The sequence below is a fragment of the Stegodyphus dumicola genome, chromosome 6 (genome assembly GCF_044657685.1).
Source record: "Stegodyphus dumicola isolate Sdum_Otavi_A_Nest chromosome 6, ASM4465768v1".
NCBI classification, from domain to species: domain Eukaryota; kingdom Metazoa; phylum Arthropoda; class Arachnida; order Araneae; family Eresidae; genus Stegodyphus; species Stegodyphus dumicola.
In genome coordinates, this window is record NC_140773.1 from 38,061,978 (window position 1) to 38,083,485 (window position 21,508).

The following is a 21,508-nucleotide window of genomic DNA, read 5'->3' on the forward strand; positions in this document are numbered from 1 at the left end:
TCATAAAATAAAACGACAAAACAAATACTGCTATTCCAGTATTTGTTTTTCATTTTGAATAAAATGACTAAAATTTAGGACCGGCGTTCCAAAGCACAGCAAGCAGTGAATTAAAAATGTTTTCAATGTTATAAGATTTAACCTTAAAAATGTGCGTATTAATGGACACGATATACGTGTTTTACAAACGGCTAAACAATGGCCATGCAAATGCGAAATATAATGAAAGGAGAATATTCATTCGAAACGAAACGTGGTTCGAGGAATATAGAATCACATTTATGACTGCACACAGGTTCATTTACAGCTGACAGAAAAAATTAACACCTGATCAATAGGGAAAGGAGCAGCTGAATATGCCAGATAAAACAGCAACAGATTAGAACTACCATTCTAAACAGGTCTTCTGGTAAAATTTGGCGCAAATATTAAATGATTACTTTGTCATTTGCTTAAATAAGTGTTTGTTTCTGAAATAATTACATTTGTCGGGGATATAGAACATCCCTTACCAGTGCGCTAATATCCTAACTGTTCTTCTCCCCTCGATCTCGTTGTGCAAAGGGAAAATGCAATAGTGCAAACATTTAGACTACATAGCCCACACACTTTGACACTAATACATCTCTGTGGGACAGAGAAGTCATCAGCTCTGATTATGAGCGCAATAGCCCAACAGTGCCCTGCCATCCAACAGAATTTGATCCTCATAGGATACTACAAGCTCCATCAGCTTTCGAGTCATGTGCGGCATATACTGATGGATCAAATGGTGAGTACAGTCTGTGCGATACAAGGCAGTAGCAGTGTATTTACCTGGGCACGAATATTAAATTCTACCAATGTAATGTTCCGAGCTGAGCCTGCAGCAGGTCACTGCAGCAGGTCACTGCAGCATTCTAATTGGTCCCGAACTAATCAATTTTTGACTCTACGTTAACTCTTCACTCTATACTGGATTGGAAACGTAGGAACACCGTAGTCAAGGAGATTCAGACAATGCTACTCTCTTGCCGACTCAGACCAAAACTCCAATGGTCCGTTCACACAGTGGAGTACACGGCAATGAAATATCAGATGAAATTGCGAAATTGGCAACCACAAAAGAATGAACTCGGGTACTATTATAAGGTATTTCTCCCGCCTTCCTAGCGTGCCTTCGTGGTGTAGTGGTTCTGCAGGCTGGGCCGGTATCCAGAAGTTCGCGGTTCGATTCCCGGCGAAGGCGGTTGCTATTTTTTCATCTCTCCGGCTTCCAAAAAATCTTAATGTCTCTACAGTGGCGACCGAACTAAAAGGGTGATGAATGATGACTCTCTACACTCAGGATTTAGGGATTGGGCCCCTAAAAACCCCAGTCGCCCTTTAAAAGGGGAAGTATATCCCACCTTCTTGGCGTGCCTTCGTGGTGTAGTGGTTCTGCACACTGGGTCGGTATTCTAGAGGTCCGTGGTTCGATTCCCGGTGAAGGCGGTTGCTATTTTTCATCTTTCCTGCTTACAAAAATACCTAATGTCTCTATACTGTACCTATAATGACCAATGTTGCACATGAAAACGACCGCTAAGGCTCTTTGATGGAGCAGTGGCAAAGTTCCCCGGATAACTACGACATTGGCAAGAGAATATATAATTACCTTTCCAATATCAGAGACTAATTACTCAGCGGTATTTCTGAGTTGACACAATTCTTGACGTGACATGACCCATACATGAGTTATTTGTGTCGCTTTAGCTTACAAAACATTGCGCAGTGTATTTGCGGAGAGATTGAAGACCCCGAACAATATATTTTTGACAGTCCACAAACAAGTGCTTATCATCTCTGCATTCCTTCAGTTGAAAACAAACATGAATGGGCAAATAACATCTGCTGCAACACATACGCGCTCAGGCGTATCCAGAAATTCACTGAAATTGCTCTCGGAATCTCCAATCAACTAAACAGCTAGATGGCATCCTGATATAGTTAAGGACAGTAAAAAAAAATGCCATAAACTTGAAAATGCAATATGCGTATTTGTGAAACATAGTGGTATATCAGCAAACAAAATTAGAATCACTAGCAGTGCTTAAGCAGTCTAGTAAGCACCCTCTTCTTGGTCGATATGTTGAAGCTGAAGCTCCTCAGGTGCTGTTTCAATATATTCAGTGATAGGATAAGAGAAAATTTAATTTGTGTTCAGTTTTCTTAAATTTCTGAAATCATTTTATATCGTCGTCCTCCAGATTCTGCAGATGATCCCTAATCTTATCAGACTTGTAACTTGTCTTTTCAGGCACTATCTATTTTTATAATAAATGGAAATGACAAAAATTCCCTTCACCTGCTTGGTTTGCAAATAGAATTAGCTTTCCTTTGAATGATTTTACATGCTTTCACATTTCATGCGCAAACAACACTTTTGTCAATAATGTCGCATTGAGTTCATTCAGTTTCTTAAGCTGTTCATCAGCTGTAAACATCATCTCGTACCTCCTCGACTCACATCATATTTTTGTAACAAAATAAGATATATCTTTCGTGTCCAGGAATAACAGTTCTTAGTAATTCTGCAGTTCCCTTTTTATCACTTTACAATGATATCAGGCACGCAAATGACCTCACATTCTTGGGTAAATTACGTCTTTATACACTGCCTCCACATCGTCAAGAAAAGATTTGAACTGTTGATGGTGGATTGCCCTTGTTATGACTGTGTTCACCACAAAAACAATAGGACATGCGACATGTTTTCAGTCCAGTGGAATTTATACAGGCTTTCATGATGCAAAATGCCGTTAAAAGACAAGACATTGCTGCGTCGTGTGCTTGTAACTTGTCTTTTAAGAGCTTAACTAAAATTTCTTTCACTGAAAGCTTGCAGAGGCATTAGGTATTTTTTGGAAGCAGAAGACTTCAAAAATGAGCAACGCCTTCGCCGAGAATCGAAACAAGGGCCTCTGGAATACGCTCCCAGCGTGCAACCACTAGACCACGAAGTCACGCTAAAAAGGCGGGAGAAATACCTTATAAGCTCTGACCCTTGCCATTTTGTTCCAGAATATGCGACATTTCTGCACACAGTTCACAGCACACTCAACTATGTCCGGACCAGTGCTTCTATTTTTCATTTGTTCCAGGCCAAGTAACTCCTCTGTGTTGATGAAATTTCTATAAATTCCATTGATAAAGATAAGTAATTGTGCAGTGTCTTCGTTTTCTGTGCTGTCATCGAGTGGTGCCAAAGAAAATGAAACAAAATCTTTGTTCGCAGTCTTCAGCTGTTCTGTGAGTTCGTCACTAATTGAGTCAATGCGCTGCACTAGAGTTATTATTGAAAACGAAATGATTTCAAATTTGCTTCTTAGATCAGCACACAATACGCATGCACACTGCAAAATGCCATTAAAATAAAAGATGTCGCTGTGTAGAAACTGCCCTTAATATACTCGCTATCTGAAAAAGGCTTGTTGCGTTTCGCACGTTTGTAGGCTACCATGAAACTTTCTTCTGTAGCGCTATTTTGAAGTGTTGATTGTTTTGTAAATTATGTATATTACTTCTTCAGCTTTTTCACACACTTTCATTTTACGTCCTTCCTTGGAAGGTTTGCAACCAAATTACTTGTTTTTTGTTTCGAGGTGTCGTTTCAGATTATACTCCTTAAATACGGCTGTGATTTCATGACACAATAAACACGCTGATTTATTCCATGTATTCTGAAGAAAATATTTATTTGTCCATTCTGTATTAAATATAGACATTCATCACCGATTTTACGTTTTTTCGGAGAGTTCATGGCTTCACTAAAGTTAAAAATTTACTTATTTATTGTTATGAAGACAAAATTGAAATAATGATCAGATAAGATAAGAAAGCCTGGACAGAAAATAAGCCAGTGGCGCTATCTGTCGATGAAATCAGAACTAAAACATAATTTCTTTAAAGGCCGAAGACAAAGATGGATAGGAATTTTAAATTAAATTCTTGAATAAATCAGCCAAGAAAGGACTGCGCAGTATCTATACTGCGCATGCCGTACCAGTAGGAACTACGAGACGAATCTTGGATCACATACGGGAAAGAACCTCTGTTTAAAGAGCAAATTTCTGGCTATCTTGCTGCCACAAAAAAATCTTGGCTGGCCTTTGTGGTCCATGGGCCGCTATTTACCCAGTCCTGCCTTAGAAAACGCTACTGTGTCACGTGTTCAAAGAACTGTTAAGTTATGAGAAAAAGAGCTGAAACAATAAGCTTTAAATTGGTTGGTTCTTTGATTCCATTTGAGTTCTTTGTTTGAGATACCATCGTCATTTACTTCAAGGTTAATGGTTATTCATAAAGGTAAATGCGTATTTTAGATGGAAATGTGTAATTTACAGGGCGTGTCCAAACCAAAGATTCCCAATCACTTTATGAAAGGTGTTTTTTTTTTTTTTTTTTTTTTTTTTCCACAACCTCCTTACATTTATTTGTATAATATTCAGTATACGATATAATCGTAATACAAATCATCGTACTTAAATAATTAAAAAACTTAAAGGTAACAACTTGATTAAGAACATGAACAAACGTTTCGAAAAATAATTTCCTAGCGTTGTATTTAATTATTTTTGATATTGTTATCATTTGTTTTCGGAAAAAATATTACACATTTTAATTTCACAAACACATTCCTACCTTATATTTTCCTAACTAGATGATATAACGTTATCTTAATGAATAACTAATCATCAACTTTTAGCAAATCTATTGTAATTAATGGATAATGGGACTATGCCGATCAATTCACGCTTCATATTCGGATGGCGCTCTCCCAGTTGACCCTTTGATCATTGTTGATCTCCTTTAAAATTTCGTCATCCAGCAAGAAGTTAACACAAATTCCTTTGGTAGTCCCTAGTATAAACTATGAATTTTATCCTAAAGTAAATTTTTGTGTAAAGTTATTAACTCATGCTGAAAGTGGAAAACAAGGAGACAAAAATGCACATAATGATAATCTATATATATAAAGAAGAAAGTATGTTTGTTTGTTTGTAGTAAAGTAGTTTACATGTGAACTCACAACGTAGCTCGAAATTTGTAATCCTTGGAGCTAGAGGTAAGAAATCTATACCTCCGAAAATTTTAAATTTAAGTTCTTGAAATGATCACTCTAGGCTTTGAATAAAAATAAAGATGAAAATCTATACATTTTTCCAAACTTACAGAAACATCTGGGAGTTGGATTTGTCCAAGTTCCCTCTCCACTGCATTCGGATGTCGCAGAACCATGCAATCTGTATTTATACCTGCAGGAATATTTCACAACGCTTCCAGCCTCAGGTTTGTCGGGCGTAAGATTGAAAAACCCATTTTCTGGTGCAACGGGAGGCTCACACATTTTCGCTGAAAGGAAATAAGTCGTTTGTAAGTTACGCAGTTCTTTATCTGTTAGTTATCATTCATTTCTCATTTGTGCTTAGTTATACTTATTCAGAGGTCAAATAACAAAAATCAGCGTTATATTTTGAAATTTTCACAGGACTAGTTTCGATGGTTTTACCGAACCATCATCGTCAGCTGCAGCGCAAATGAACGAGATAGGATATAATGATCAGATAAGATAAGAAAGCCTGGACAGAAAATAAGCTAGTGGCGCCATCTGTTGATGAAATCAGAACTAAAACATAATTTCTTTAAAGGCCGAAGGCAAAGATGGATAGGAATTAGGATCGTTAACTAGAACAGAACGATTTTTTTTAATGTAAAATGCCTCTAGAAAATCCAGTTCTCCAATGGAAGATGTTTTTTGAATAATTTTCGCAGCAGAAAAATTGACAGTGTGATTTTCGGAGCAACAATGTTGGGCAACAGAAGACTTCTGTGTTTCCTTTTTTCTAACACATGCCTCGTGTTCCTTGACGCGAAATTTTAAGACTTTCTTAGTTTGGCCAATGTAAATTAAACGAAGTTTTCCGAGTTCCATACTCAAGGACCCCATTCCGGATATGAATTCCTGGGATATTTATAGGATTCCTTGCTAGTGTGGTTTAATTTACATTAGCCTAACGAACACAGCCTTTAAATTTCGCGTCAAGGAACATGAGGTATATGTTAGAAAAACATTATTATTACGTACATTAAGCGTTAAGTAAGACCGCACGATTAATTTGAATGACGCAGTTTAGACTTATGGCGTTATTTTTATACAGAGACAGGAAATCCCCAAATTAAAGAAGAAATAAAAGAGGTTATAGACAAATAAATTTAGAAGTTTGCTTTCATATTTTTTATCTTACACTCACACATATATATATAAACACGTATATAATATAGTGCTGAAGGTAATGCACAACATTTCATCGAAGATCCGGATTATTGCGACATGTTAGGGAAAAACATGGTAACATACAGGAATTCTACTGCCGCAATAAAAAGTTTAGATTTGCAATGGATTTGGTGAGCTTTATAAATGGCAACAGAACGTTACTCGGAATTTGATATTTTTTTGACTGTATTTCTGTCTTAATCTATAATATTTTGTTTTAATTTTTAACTGAATTTCTCTGTCTGCGTTGGATACCCTGCGTTAACCAAGAGACCGATTACTATCGGTCAAAATAGTTGCAGTACACTCGCATATTACATTATATTACGTACATATTGCATGGTTCGATTAGGGTTATATTATGTAAAGCTAAGGCTTCATAACAAAAATTTAAATTTTTAAACAAGAAAAACATGATTATTACATAAGTGCATATTGTGACAGAAGAAAAACTGTTACTTGATCCTACCATTCTAAATAACTTCAACTCACAAAGGAAAAAGTCAAACCTCACTCTTGCATCTCTTGAATTTCATCACGTGACTTTTTTTCTCCAGTGTTGCCAATATATTCAAGAAAAGGTAACGTATTCAATTCCTGCTAGCCTGTATTCAGTTCCTGTACACACACACACACATACACGCAACACACACTATATATATATATATATATATATATATATATATATGTTGAGTAGTGTACTATATAGCTGGCAGACAGAGATATAGATAGATAGATACAGAAAACTGTTGTTATGTGCATATGCATCTCTTATATTTGTGCATATACAGGATGGTTCAAAACTATATGTCAAAAATGTAAAGGCAAGTAGAGGGGATCTAAATAAGCAGATTTTGTATAGGAATGTGTGTGCGGTAACGCCATGTTGAACCGATAGAGAGCGCTGATGAGTACGATGTATAAAAGCGCTGCGCTAGCTGGATTCTTCAGGTTCCTCACGGATCTCGAGTAGCATGCATCATTGCACTAATGCGGAGCTTACCGACATGCATTTCATGTATGGGGCTGCACAAGGAAATGAATTAGCTGCTTAAAGAATGCATAGAGAGCGATTCTGCATTACCTGAACTTTCAGCCGAATTTCCTCCAGCTGCACGCAAACGAATGTGGTTCCAGCACGATGGAGCCCCAGCTCACTTCAGCCGGAATGCCAGAAATCACCTGGAGGCTGTCGACGGCGAGCATTGGATAGGACAAGGAAGCACAGTGCCTGGCCACCGCGTTCTCCTGATTTAATCTGCTTGGAATTTTTCTTTTGGAGTCATATTAGAGGCCTCATGTACCCGAGAGCCCTGTCACATCTGCAGAAATTCTTGTTGCCCGCTTGTCTGTTGCTGCTGGACACGTGCTCGACATGCCTCATGTCTTTTCTAATGTACGCAGATCCAGGCGCCGCCACTATGAATATTGTATCGCGGTTGGTGGCCGCTCTTTCAAGCACCTATTGTAACAAACTGTTAATATTTTTTTCTTTTTTACGTGCTAGCACCTTAATGCGCCATTACCGCACACACATTCCTATACGAAATCTGCTTATTCAGGTCTTCTCTATCTGCCTTTACATCTTTGACATACAGTTTTGAACCATCCTATATACATATATATATATGGTCATCCGCTCTCTTCTACCACTTCTTCCATCATCCCACATATGGCAACGGCAGCAGCAACTAGATGTCTCCGAAAGCTGTGAGATAAAATTCGTCCTTCTCTCCCGCGTGAGAGGATTGCGAGAGACGACGTTGGGCCACTACGCAGGGAGCACGACGATGCAGCTCGATGTAATTGAACAAAAAGGACTGTGACCGTTTCTTAGATGACGTGATGCTATTTCTTTTTATGATGAACTGAACCTTTTACCTCGTTTTCCACCTTACTTCCTTTCATCTTGAACATATCATCATCATGTTAACTATTTCGCTATTAAAAAAGCTGTAAAATGCCACTACTTTCTTCATTAGTAAACCTAACATCATCCCACATGGGGGCTCATCCCCTTGAACTCTTTCGACATCTTTAAACTATGTGACATTCTTTACTAAATTCCCCTAGACGTCTGCAGACAAAAATTTTTCGTGTTTCTCATCAAATGCCGTGATGACTTGCCATTGTTGTGATTCGTCAAAACGTAAGTACAGATAATTTTATTTGATAGCATAATACTTGTGATGAAATAATGAATAAGCTAAGCGAAGTAATGCTATTCTTTGATGATGTTCTTATGCATATTTGATGAAGTTTAATTCTAACGACATTTGAATTTGATAAAAATTAATTGAAGAGTATTCATGAAGTTTAATTGAATAAACTAAAGGTATTTGATCTTGGTGAAAATTAATTGAAGAGCATTTAAAGAGTTGTTGATGTATTAAAAGATTACTTTAAGAATTAACACTTTCGTTTTCGAATTTGATGCACATATTTCTTTATTTCATGTGATGCATATATTTTGCAAGGCTATAAAAACGTATTTGTTACGTTTTTATAGCCTTGCAAAATATTTGATGCACATATTTCTTTATTTCATGTGATGCATATATTTTGCAAGGCTATGAAAACGTATTTGTTAGCCTTGCAAGTTAAAACGTATTTGAAGTTACTAATTTTGATATACTCTCTTAACGTGAAACTATATTTTCTATTCTTAACATATAAGAATTTCTCCATTACTTAGTTATATTTTACCATTTGTTTGAATCGTAACTTCACAATTTCACGTATAATTTTTGAATATTTTAACATCATAGTTAATGTGTAATAAACAAAGAGGAATTAAAATTATTGCGAAGCATAAGAAAAATTAAGAATATATTTTGGCATGAAACATGGAAGCTTGGCACCCTCATGAAGGAAGCGAGAGAAGGACTGTCCAGGGCGGAAAATTGAGTGGAGAGTTTGGCATTGGTCACTGATTCCTCTCCTTAATCGAATTAATTTTACTTAAAAATTTCTTTTTATTATTATAGATATGCTGTGTGTTCCTAAAACCAGGCGGAATGGATGTTTGGTTTTTACCCCGCTGAAAAAATGTCTACTAAACCCGTTTGCTCCTTACTATAATTGTGAAAATGTCTTAAGTAATTTGTGGGGGCCCCAATTTGATTAATTATAAATAATTTTGAATGATATGTTTTTGGTACTGTTTCTTTCTAAAACTTAGTCAAACCACCATACGCTGTAAACTATTCCTGTTACGTAAATTCAAAACATTAGACGTTTAACTTTAATTAATTTGTTTGTTTCATTTACTATTCATACACTGGACTGAATTTACCTTTAACCTAGGTTTAATTTCCTTACTTTAAAATCACAATGCAGCCGTATTTTGTTTCTATATTGTTAACTGATGCTATGTTACATCTATGTTTGTAAGTATTATATGTGTACACAACTTAACCTTGTTCAGTGCATATTGTTTCGGCATGATAAACTCTAGTTATGTTCAGTGAGCAGTTTGTACATTTATCTATGGTGCCAGTAATATTCAAAAGTAGTACACTATATTTAACAGTTAGAAATAGGGTGAAAATCCACTTTATTTAACTTACGTAAACGTAAACATCTGGGAATTGAATTTGTCCATCTTCTCGTTTCAGTGCACTCAGATGTTGCAAAACCTTCCAGTTTGAAACCATCCTTACAGGAATATTCGACAGTGCTCCCTATCTCAGGTTTGAGAGACTTTAGATTGAAGAACCCATTTTCTGGTGCACGTGGCAATGAACATAAGTTATCTGAAAGATAAATCGATCCATTACTTAGTTATATAAAAACTCAAATTAATAGTCTTGCGAATTTTGTATAATATATCATAAAACGTCTAAATGGGCGAAACCCTGCCGAGAAAACAAGACTACAAGAGTAAGGCTAAGATTGAGACAAATGGCTGTCTAGCTAAAACTACTAAGATATCGCTAAGCTAGCGATGGTTTTGGCAACTAATTTTTGTCGTCAAATGTGGCGAAAAATCGCCAAACGTCCCCGATTTTGCCGATTATTTAGCGACATTTTGGTTCGGTTCCTGTAACTGTTGCTATAGTTGAGCAAGTGAAATTGATCCCTGCATGTAACTGCAACAATAGCAGCCCCACAGGTTTAACTTTAACCGTATATCCCATATAGTAGTTTCGATAAATGGAAGGTTATGAAAACTCCTCGGATGCTGGGGAAAACTACATAAGACGGGAAAAAAAACATTAATTCTCGTTTTTACTTCAGAGTTGACTTCGGAGTACTGCGATATCTCCGTTCGATTTTCGTTATTTAGAGTCGCTTAGCACTGCACTGAATTTAAAGACCTTAGCAGTTCAAACTGATAGTGCTCTGTAATATCGAGAAGAGTTGTACGAGTATTTTTCTGGAAAGTTCCAGAACTGTGAAGTGTTTCTTTTGGTAAAATAAATTTTATCAAGTTATCGTTAGTTCTAAGTGCATTCAATCCATTACGAACCCGTACGCGCATAACGGGTTTTGGTGGGATTGAATGCCGGTAACAAGAGTGACGAAGGAGCAAGTACGACAGCTGGTGGCAGCCTTTCCTGCGTTCAAAAAAGTGAAAAGGTAAAGTGGGCCAAAAATTCGTTAAAGAAAAATGGAAGCTGTTAAAAAAGGAGAGATGAAATTGGTGAAGAAATGGTGGAAGGGGAAGAAATATTGAGGTAGGTCCAGAAGAAATAAAATTAGAAATTATATTATAATCCAAAAATCGACATGAGGGTTTCTGCTGCGTTTGCTAAGGAATTTGGCAAATTGAGCACATCCTTAATAATAGATGGTCACAATTCAAATGCCTTTAAACTGGCACATAAACTGTTCCGATCCTCTCTGTAGCTATCTACGAATGATGGAACTGCCTCCTGGCAAGTGTACAAGACTCAGTTATCTATAGCGGCAAACGCAAATACGTGAGATTAACAAGCTAAGGCATGCCACCTCGAGCAAGCAGACGCAGCGGATAATCTCCAAACTCTGCCAAAGAGCCAGAGGATAAATTTCGAACCTCTATTCCGATGCGGTGGAGCGGCGCTTTGACGAGGAGTGTTTAAAATACTGTAGCAGGAGGTTAGTTAAAATCTTACCAACATAAGTCGACAGACACACTTCAAGATCTCGCCAAGGAAGTTGAAAGGCGACCTCGTCTCGCGTTTTTGAACAGAGTAAGAGAGAAAGGGAAAATCCTGTTCCTCCAGTACTTCATCGATATTATCCGGAATTTTGAGTCACAGAAAGCTTTGCGAATGGCTGATATCAAACATCTAAAAAGGGCTTTAGTCTACGCCATGAAATTCGAGACAGCCCAGCAAGCATCTCGTAGACACTGCCACCCAATCAAAGCCTCTCCGTTCCAGCTGTTAGTGGATCAAATTATTTCTCATCTAGATACTTTAAACAGGCGAGTCAATGCCTTGAAACCGAATATGTATGACAGCAAACCGATCCTAAAGTGCTGGAACTGCGGTGATGAAGACCACGCCCAAAGGAACTGCAGAACATCCGAAGGCAAGGAAGGTAAGACCGTTTGCCAACAAGAAGGAAGGAAAGAAACTAGTGCTCATCTCGAAAAGTGGGAGTTGCCATATACTGAGAATCCTCATTTTATAGCGCTTCATATTTCCGTAATAAGTGGCGGTATTAACGGAGCCTTCATCATGATACAAGTGAATGGAGTTCCATGTAATATGACCATCGATAGAGAAGCCAATTTTGCCATCATTGGAAAAGATTTGGCTCAACAATTCGAAAATAAGCTTCCCTGAACGCCGTCCTATTTAACATCACGTTCTGAAGTGCCGCGTATCATCAGAGGGCGTATGTCAAAGATATTACAGACCCTTGAAACGCGGATTACACATTTAAAGTATAATGAATTTTTCTTTGGGCTTTAAAAATAACGAACAGCATTCTATGTCTTTTAATATAAATCTGTTTGGAACTGAAGATGTTAAATCCGTCCACCTAATCATAGCTGAAGTTCTATCAAAAAACAAAAACAGGATTTTTACTATCTGTTTACATAGCTGAAAATAGGAATCTGCGGTACTGTATAATAGAATATCCTCTGCGATACAGTATAATATAATAACTGTAGCAGCCCGAAAGAAGTACTGGTAGAAAGAAGTACCGGCACTTGTCAACCTATTGAGGAAAGTCATCCAGGAGAGAGTTACCAACGTTAGTGATCAGGCAAAAGTGGTTACAGCCGAAAACATTCCGGACGAAAACGTCTTTGTGCAAAACATAGTGGAAGAAAAGAAACCAAAGAGAAAACATCGCAGTACTAAAGCATCGTGATACGAAACATCATCGTCGAAAATAAAACGGTTCTCTAGCTTCGCAATTTAAGAAAATATTATCTTCGAAAATATCGCTGTAAAAAATAAAGCTCCTACAAATCATCGCATGACGATAACATCGCAAACATGTGTTATTCAGGCTTTAGAAGTTGTAAAGGCATATTCACATAATGATTTGTTAGCGCAAGATAGAAAGAGGAAAATATTTATTTTTATAATTCATAATTTTGAATTTCACTAATATATTTTTGCTGAAAATTTGAGAAGTAAACCTGAGCATTTAAAACCTGAAAATGAGTAGAAAATTAATGCAACTTTTAGCACTTAATAAAAGATTTAAATGTACATATTTAACTAATAAAGGTCATAAATAAATTAAACGTTTTTGATAAAGTTTTACTGATATGTTTTCATGAAAAATATTACCTAAAAATGTTCCGAAAAGGAAGATCTGTAACTGCATGAGATTACCTCTAAAAATTGTTTAACTAATTATCAAATTATTTTCTTTCATGTTTGTTGATCTGATTTTCTTTTAGTGAAAGTTATATGTTTTCCCTTTATTCTTAAAATGCCTTTGATATTTTCATGAACGGAGTGCAGTCAATTGCACTGCCCTCCAAAAATTAAGGAACAACAGGCTTTTCAAAGCTCGCCATTGCAATAATGTTAGTAGCGTTTAAATTCACAGTTCATGTGCATGACAGTAAAAAGGTCTAAGAAAATGTGCAAAAACAATAGCTCCATTTTTATTTTATAAAAATGAATACTTATATAGGAGTTGTAGAAAAAATGCAACAATTGTAATTTTTATTCACGAGTGTTGATCTTCAGTTGTTATGACAGTTTCGTGGACAATATACAGGAGAGTCTATTAGTGTCTAGAAGTCGTTTGCCCGATTCTTTGACGTTGTGGGCGATCAGGTGGATGGAAACAAGAATGTCACAAGCTGATGCGGCTGGACGTCTCTGTGTCTCTCGTATGTGGTCCACCTACTGTGGAATCAATTTGAATCCGAGGATTCTGTGTCTAGAAGACATGTTCCAGGTAGACCTAGAGTTACACCCATGCGGGAGACTTTTATTTAACTTTTTCGGCCCGAAGGAGGAGTAATATTACTATTAGCTCATAGCAGATTATTTAGTGGGAACAGGAACTAGAATCTCAGCTACTACAGTGCGCAGGCGCCTGCACAATACAGGTCTGTATGCAAGACGACCAATTGTTTGTGTCCCCTTGATCCGAAGACACAGAGATACCTGTTTATGTTGGGCAAGACTACGCGTCTCCTGGACCAGTCAACAATTGGTGTCTGTTCTCTTCACAGACGAGTCCAGATTCGCACTGGTGAATTCGCACTGGTCAGGTCGTCAGCTGATCTTAAGGGAACAACGCACCAGGAACAATCAAGCTAACGTGGAAAGACACAGTTATTTCGAAGATTGCAATGTTTTGTTGTAATTCGTGCTTGTTTTGAACTTTAGAAACATTCTATGTCACATTCATTAAAGAACAGTTTATTGAACATGTCCTGTAAATTACTTGTGTCTATGTTGCTTCATTCTGAAATGAGACACAAAAGACATGCTGTTCCTTAACTTTTCGAGGGCAGTGTATTTGGATGTCATCATACTAGAAAAATACCGAGAATCTCATGCAGACAGCTCGTTCTCCGTGTCGAAGAACCAGTGTTCAACGACTTTAAGCTGGGGGATATTAACGAAAACTAGTTCCTTTTACATCAGTCCGTTGAATATTCAAATTAAAAATCATACCCAGAATGTTTAAATGCAGATTGTTTTTAGGAAATAATAATATAATTGCAATGGACCCTCTGAGAAACTCTTATTATGTCCCTAAGATGACCATTGTATCTGATAACAGAAATAAACATACTTTTGATTCCTTACGTAAGATGACGACATCCATGCAAATTAAAAATGGTACAGAATCTTGAATGGTCGTTTTAAAGAGAATTTTCCGATTATTTGCTTAAACATTCGTTAAAGACTCAATCATATATATTTCTGATTCCATAAACGTTTTCGAAGCCGTAGATGTTAGATATATCATCAGTTATTCTTTAAGCGACTGTGTACAATTCTAAATATAATTTTGTGTAAATTTATTTTTTCTTAACATTAATGTACAGGTAACAGTCATTACGAAGGGAGATAAAGAAAGACATTTGTGAGGGCAATTTGTCACAGAATCAGAGCAACGCGGAATCAATGAAATAGATTTCAAAAAGTGGAATTGGTCAAAACCCACAGTACTTTTAGTCATCATATCGATTTCATTGTCTAGCTGTTACTGTTTCACTTCTTCGTATTTATATGCCCATGTCATTATTTATATAAACTTGAGTTTTATTCCTTAAATACATTAAATACGAAAGCAAATTTGAGTAATTTTTGTGTAGAAGGACTGTACATCAAATTTTTTAAGTTATTTTTGGCAGATTAAAACATGTTCAGGAAAATCTGTAAATTTCCCTTAATGGTCTAAAGCAATATTTAGAAAATAAACGCACATAGCACAATTTTGAAAATACATTGCTTGAAATTTATATAATCAAAAAAGTTACTTAATTTTGGAAAATCATGTTCCTCAGATTCAAAATATTTTTTTATTTTCAGGAACATAATTTAAATTTATTATGTTTTTATAATACATGTAATAAGGGAGTTTCGCCAACTTGATCAAATTTAATGACTTTTTCATCACCCGAATTATGACTTTCATTTATATATACTTGAAAATTATTAAAAAATCTATAATACTTATATTTAAAAATGTGTAGCACTTTCATTTCGTAAGCGGTGATTAAAAGTAATGTAGAATAATACAAATTTATTGTATGCTGTTGGTATGGCTTAAATTTACTTTATTAGTGCATTATTACGTCATACTTACATTGGAAACATAGAAAAATTTGTATTGAATATTGGATTATTGCATATTTAAATAAAGACTCATTAACATTAAAAAATTTGGGTATTTAATCAAAGTTGTGAACCAGAGCTGAAGAAAATAAAAATATTGTTCTTTTTGGTCGAGTTATCTATCAGACATCAGGCATCATAGAGATCTTAGTCGTAAGAAAATGAGCAGTGCTGGCACATTTTTTACGATTAGATTTTTACATTATACGATTAGACGTAAATTATCTTAAGAGCATGAACATATTACATGATAGTAATATTCTTTCCTCAAAAAATATGACTCCGAATTCTCGATCATCTGTGCGCGAAATACCCATTTCGCATATAATTTGTTCATCGATCTTCAAAACACTCTCTGATTATTAACAAAGGCAAAAAGTTTACGATTTTTTAAAAGAGACTCACATGTTTGACGCACTGAATCATAGCCTAAAATGTACTTAAAAGATTATCATTTATGTCTGGAAAAACTGAATCTGAAACTATAATTTTTTTTTTCTTAAAGATGAAGAAAACAGTATCGGGCGTCTTTGAAATTCCTTGTGGTGTTGAAGATTTGAAAATAAATGAAGATAGAAGTGATGATAGAAGGAATAGGAAAAATAAGTGTATAAGATTTATTTCAGATAAGACTGGTGATACAGTTACTCGGAACAAAGTAGTTGCGAAATACTGAACTCAACAAGGAAAATGAAAAAGAAGCGATGGCCACGATGATTTCTGGAATGTATAAAGAAGTTTTCAAACCATGTAGATGATCAAATTGAAAGCGGCAGCGGGCTTCTACAAACAGGGAAAGTTGATCCAAAGGTATTTGATAAATGATTCTTTTACCTCAGTAAGAACGTTTCTGAGTTGTCGGTTGAAATTACATGCTAGCGGTACAACGCACAAATACTATTTAGCCAAGGAATGGAATGCTTTTTCTGTTTGTTCGAGTGTTTTTCTTTGTACATGGCGTATCTTCTGCACTGATGGGAATATTATAAACCACATAGCCTTCAGGGCACAGGTGGCCAAAACTCCAGAAGTGTTCTGCTTAATTTCTCGTTTACTGATCCATTCTCACAGTTGCCAACCCGACATTTTCCAACCAAAACGGTATTACCACGGTACAAAGCAAAAGAGTTAGCAGCAGTAAAAAGTAGTATAATTAGTTGTAAACGATTTCCTTCCCTGTTTTTACCTCCACCATTTGTTTAGCCGCTGGATGCAACCATGTGTGTCGTAAAAACATCGTTTTGTAGCGTCCTCCTACCTAGCAATTCTTTTTTCCCCATACTAGAGGATATTCTTCCGAAAAACTAAAATTTATGTTTTAAGAAATGCAATCAACAATTAAGCGAACTGTCCAAAGAAGATATTTTAAATTTTTCATCTGGCAAAGAGTGGTTGAGATATTTTTGTGGGTTTAAGGATATGAGGAAACAATTGGAAGCTCCTGATTTTAACAATGGAACCATTAGGGTGACACTACCGAGAAGAAACTTATCCAGTTTTTTAACTCAGTACCCAGAAATAAAAGCTGCAAGCGTTACGTTTGCTGAAAATTTCCCAATTACTTTCATCTTGCATGCAGATTCTCACTTTTTTTTACGAAAAAAATATCTGTTACTGTTAAAGAAAGAAAAACTTTCACCTTATGAATAAAATAGTTAAATTCGAAATGTAGGGAGCTAAATTATTTATTAAAACATTAACTACTGTAATAAACTCACAAATCAATATTCTGAAACTTTAACGTGCAGTGCATAAAGCACTTAATTCTCTCCCTTAAACAATTATTGATTTTTTTCTCTTTAATTGTGTTTCTTACATCCAAAAGGTTTTAATATGTTGATGATGTATATTAATAGAATTATATAATATACTTTAAGTGTGAAATATGCACTAACATCTAACATGCATTAAAATAATTGTTTCACGGAATCAGCGCGAATTCATGAATATTACTAAACTGAATAAGGATAGCATAGAATATAATAAGGAGCACTAAAATTAATAAGGACAGCATGCAAAATGAATGAACACTATATACATTTCCACACATACACACATCATTGCCGCAACACATTATATAAAAATTAAACATGTTTGAGCATTCCTACACTCCAGAAAATTATGTTATCCGAGTATATACAGCTAAAAATATATAATATGAATCACAGCCAACATACTAATCAAGCCTTGAATGAATATTAAAGAGAACGCATATCGAAATGTGAAAAAACACTCTACAAAGTTATAAATTTATATGCAAGATTCTGTCCCTTTTATTACATGTTTATGCAATAAGAAACACTGTAGAGTTTTTATGGTGGGAAAAAAAGGTACAGAAGACTGCAAGTGAAAAGGTACAGAAGGTACAGAAGTGCAAGGTGAAGAAAATGTTTTGCCATGGTGCTTAGTTTAGTGAGTAAAGGAATCATTTAAACAAATGGTGTATTGTTCACAGTAGTGTAATTGGATAAAATATAACTTTACATTTACCTCGCAATTCATCTCGCAATGCTTGGGGTAATTCAGATCATATCTTTCTATTGCAAGCAATTGGCCATTTAAATACAAAAAGAAAATGTACTTGAAACGCTTCATTCATTAAAACGCCGCCGAAAGTAAAATCTTTCCAATGTTGATAAAACATATTTCAAATCTTTATCATTTGTTAAACTGCTCATTAACGCTGTTCTAGACATTTAAATAAGTAACCGGGATGTAGATTTACTATTCAAAGGAAGACAGAATTTTATGACTCTCATACCTCGCAGATTATAATTTACGGCAGTTATTGTTCTGGAGAATCCGTTTGAAAACAAACGTTAAAAAAATTTGCTTTACTTTTATAGGCAGATGGTGAATAGGTATAGATAAAGTTCATTTAATGCAGAATAGCTTTTAGAGAAGTTGTAATCATACCAGAGCATACAGGATCAGTTCCATTCCATGTTCCATCAGCACTGCAGAATCTTCGCTCTTGGTTACTCAGGTAATATCCTTCATTACATTCATACGTTACCTCTGCCTCGTAGTTTATGGAAGAATATATAGCTCGCCCATTTTTCGGGCTTCCGGGAACAATGCAAGTTACTCCTGAAATAAAAGTGAAAAATTACAAATCAGGTAGAAACTTTAGATGTCTCAGTTTCTTTTAAAAAACCAAATATTTTATTCTTCAATTCATGGCATATAAGGACAAACACATAGCGGAAAAATATCTTATTCGATAACTGTCGTCCTATAAAGCAACATAGGAGAAAAGAAAGCAAGGGGAATACATTGCAATTGAAAAGATTTTATAAGGTATTTCTCCCGCTTTCTTAGCGTGCCTTCTTGGTGTAGTGGTTCTGCACCCTGCGCCGGTATTCCAGAGGTCCATGGTTCGATTCCCGGCGAAGGCGGTTGCTAATTTTTCATCTCTTCGGCTTCCAAAAAAAATCCTAATGTCTCTATAGTGGCGCCCGAACTAAAAGGGTTTTGGATGAGGATTCTCCACAGCCAGGATGTGGCGATTGGGTCCACTAAAAACCCCAGTCGCCCTTTAAAAAGGGGAGTATATATGGTATTTCTCCCGCTTTCCTAGCGTGCCTTCGTGGTGTAGTGGTTCTGCACGCTGGGCCGATATTCCAGAGGTCCGTGGTTCGATTCTCGGCGAAGGCGGTTGCTAATATTCCATCTCTCCGTCTTCCAGAAATATATTTAATATCTTTCTATAACTTCATAGAAAATAAAGCAATGTAAAAACTTTGCATATTAAGCAGTGGTGGCACAAAATATCGTGGTTAAAGGAAAAAAGCACCTACAAATCATCGCATGTAAATAACATTTCAGACATAGGTTTTTTCGGACGTAAAATATGTTAAGTGAAACTTCGCGTGTTGATAAATAAGCAAAAGGAGAAATAAGTAGTAATTTTACTTCTATGGTTCATATTTTTCTATTATTTTAACTAATGAAATTTTAATGAAAAAGTAAAAAGGAAATTTTTACATTCAAAATGCAAATTATTAACCATTAATGCTACGTATAGTGTTTACCAGAATTTAAACTTGTGTTGCTATTTATTAAAAGTCATTATTTGATTAACCTCTTATTTAAAGATATGTTATTAAATTTTTCATGAACAATGAAAACAATTTCATGAACCTTTGAATTATAAATAGGATTAGAAAGAGGAATATACATAAATTCTACTAACTGCTATACGTCGCGTTAAGTTCTGCTATTTTCCATGTTTTTGTATGCTAATAAAATTTCTTTCTTGCTGTTTCAGTGAAAATTTGTTAGTTAATACGAATGTATGAAATATAGTGTTAAAATATTGCATATTTCTTCTTGTGGTCATAAACCATTATGTGAAAATTCCCACAGATTGTTTAGCCAGAAAACGCATCTCTGTGAATCTTATCATCATGCGATGATCTGTGGATTTCCCTATTTTTTTATTTTCTGTTCGATGGTGTTTTAAAATCACAAAATTCTTACACCAATCCATCACGTTGTTTTAAACCATTGATGTGTTAGAACTGCCATGTTTCTCCTTTCTGTTCTCTCATGATGTTTTGTACAACTTTTTCTCTTTGCTATGTTTGTCTGCGAGAAAAGACTGGAAAAAATTGTGTGTGCCAACAACTTAATGCTGCGTGGTAATTCTAAACGTATACTACTAAGTTGCTTTTAAAATTTTTTGTAATTTTGCTATTAAATTGTATATGGCGTAAGTGCGAAGAAAATGATGCTTAATAATAAAGCTAAAAAGACAAAAAAAATTGTATTAGTAGGAGAGAGACCTCTCTCTGCAATTTATGCTGAAAGAAAAATGCGAAATATTCTTTTAACTGAAAATATTAAGTACAGTGATTATACCCACGTACCATGTAAAAGTTCTCGAAGCTACCTGAGGATATTGTTTCTTACATCCTTAGGACATCCTGAATATTCGCGAAATCTTCTAATGCATTGCAATAAATACCTGAAATTTCACATTTCAACATATCCTTTTGACATCCTGTCTAGGCCTCACTAAAGGCATGTTGGGATAATGTAAAGTTCTCTTACTCCGGAGGTTTTGATTTGACAGCCGAATATGCAGGGGCATTTGATCGGCCGAATATATACTTATTTTCAAGAGTAACTGTTTGAGTTGTTATAGTAATATTTTTACTACCATAATAGGACTTTTTTTCCTCTTGAAGCTGAAAGCTCTATGGTGTTACATTTTATAAAACTAAAACAAAATATACTGCATTTACTCGCATAATTTCCGCCCTCACGTAATCCTCCAACTCTTTATGAAAATTTGTTAAATATTCAAGTACTTTTTACCTTCCTAAGGGGACATGTGACATGTCAACTGGCAAACTGCAACTATTTCGAGACGAAAGTTATTAAGGTATAACTTTTCTCAAAATAAACTTATACACTTGATTCTTTTTACTTCCTTGTACGAAGTAAAAATGAAGTAATGTAATCGCGAAAACTTTCAGGCAGCATATTTCAACGAAAATATCCATTTTGACCGCTATCGAATGCAATTTAACGATGTTTTTGCGTGATATCTGTACGTAAGAACACAATAAAAGACTCGTTTCCTCCAAAAAAATTATAAAACTGCTTTAATATTAATTTTGGAGAGAATTTTCCGTGGCGTCTTTACGAACGTATGGACGTATCTCGTATAACTCAAAAACGAGTAGCCTCAGAACGTTGAAATTTTGTATATAGGGTCTGCTATAACATGTAGATGTGTGCACCTCGTATTTTGGTTTCAATCGGCCGCAACTAAGGTATATAAATATATTTATATATATATCCACTCTGTTACCCGGCTCAGTAATCTCAGTTTCTTTACTCTTATATGTTTGTAAATTGTACATTTTTTGCTTTAAAAATGATTGAATTATGTTGTTTTTATCTTCTGGTTAAGGTTTTTATGCCTTTAGTAAATCTGTATGCA

At 35.5% G+C, this 21,508-nt stretch overlaps 1 protein-coding gene across 2 annotated transcripts in view; it reads right to left on the reverse strand.

The window, feature by feature from the left end:
• LOC118202761 (complement component receptor 1-like protein) overlaps nt 1-21,508 on the reverse strand; it is a 102,580-nt gene that overhangs the window by 62,883 nt on the left and 18,189 nt on the right. For both annotated transcript variants that reach the window (XM_085818221.1, XM_035374957.2), the window contains exons 3-5: nt 18,472-18,645; nt 9,865-10,050; nt 5,194-5,373 (exon numbers count right to left, since the gene is read on the reverse strand). In XM_085818221.1, coding sequence (XP_085674347.1) covers nt 5,194-5,373; nt 9,865-10,050; nt 18,472-18,645 — 540 coding nt within the window. The remainder of the gene's footprint in view (nt 1-5,193; nt 5,374-9,864; nt 10,051-18,471; nt 18,646-21,508) is intronic.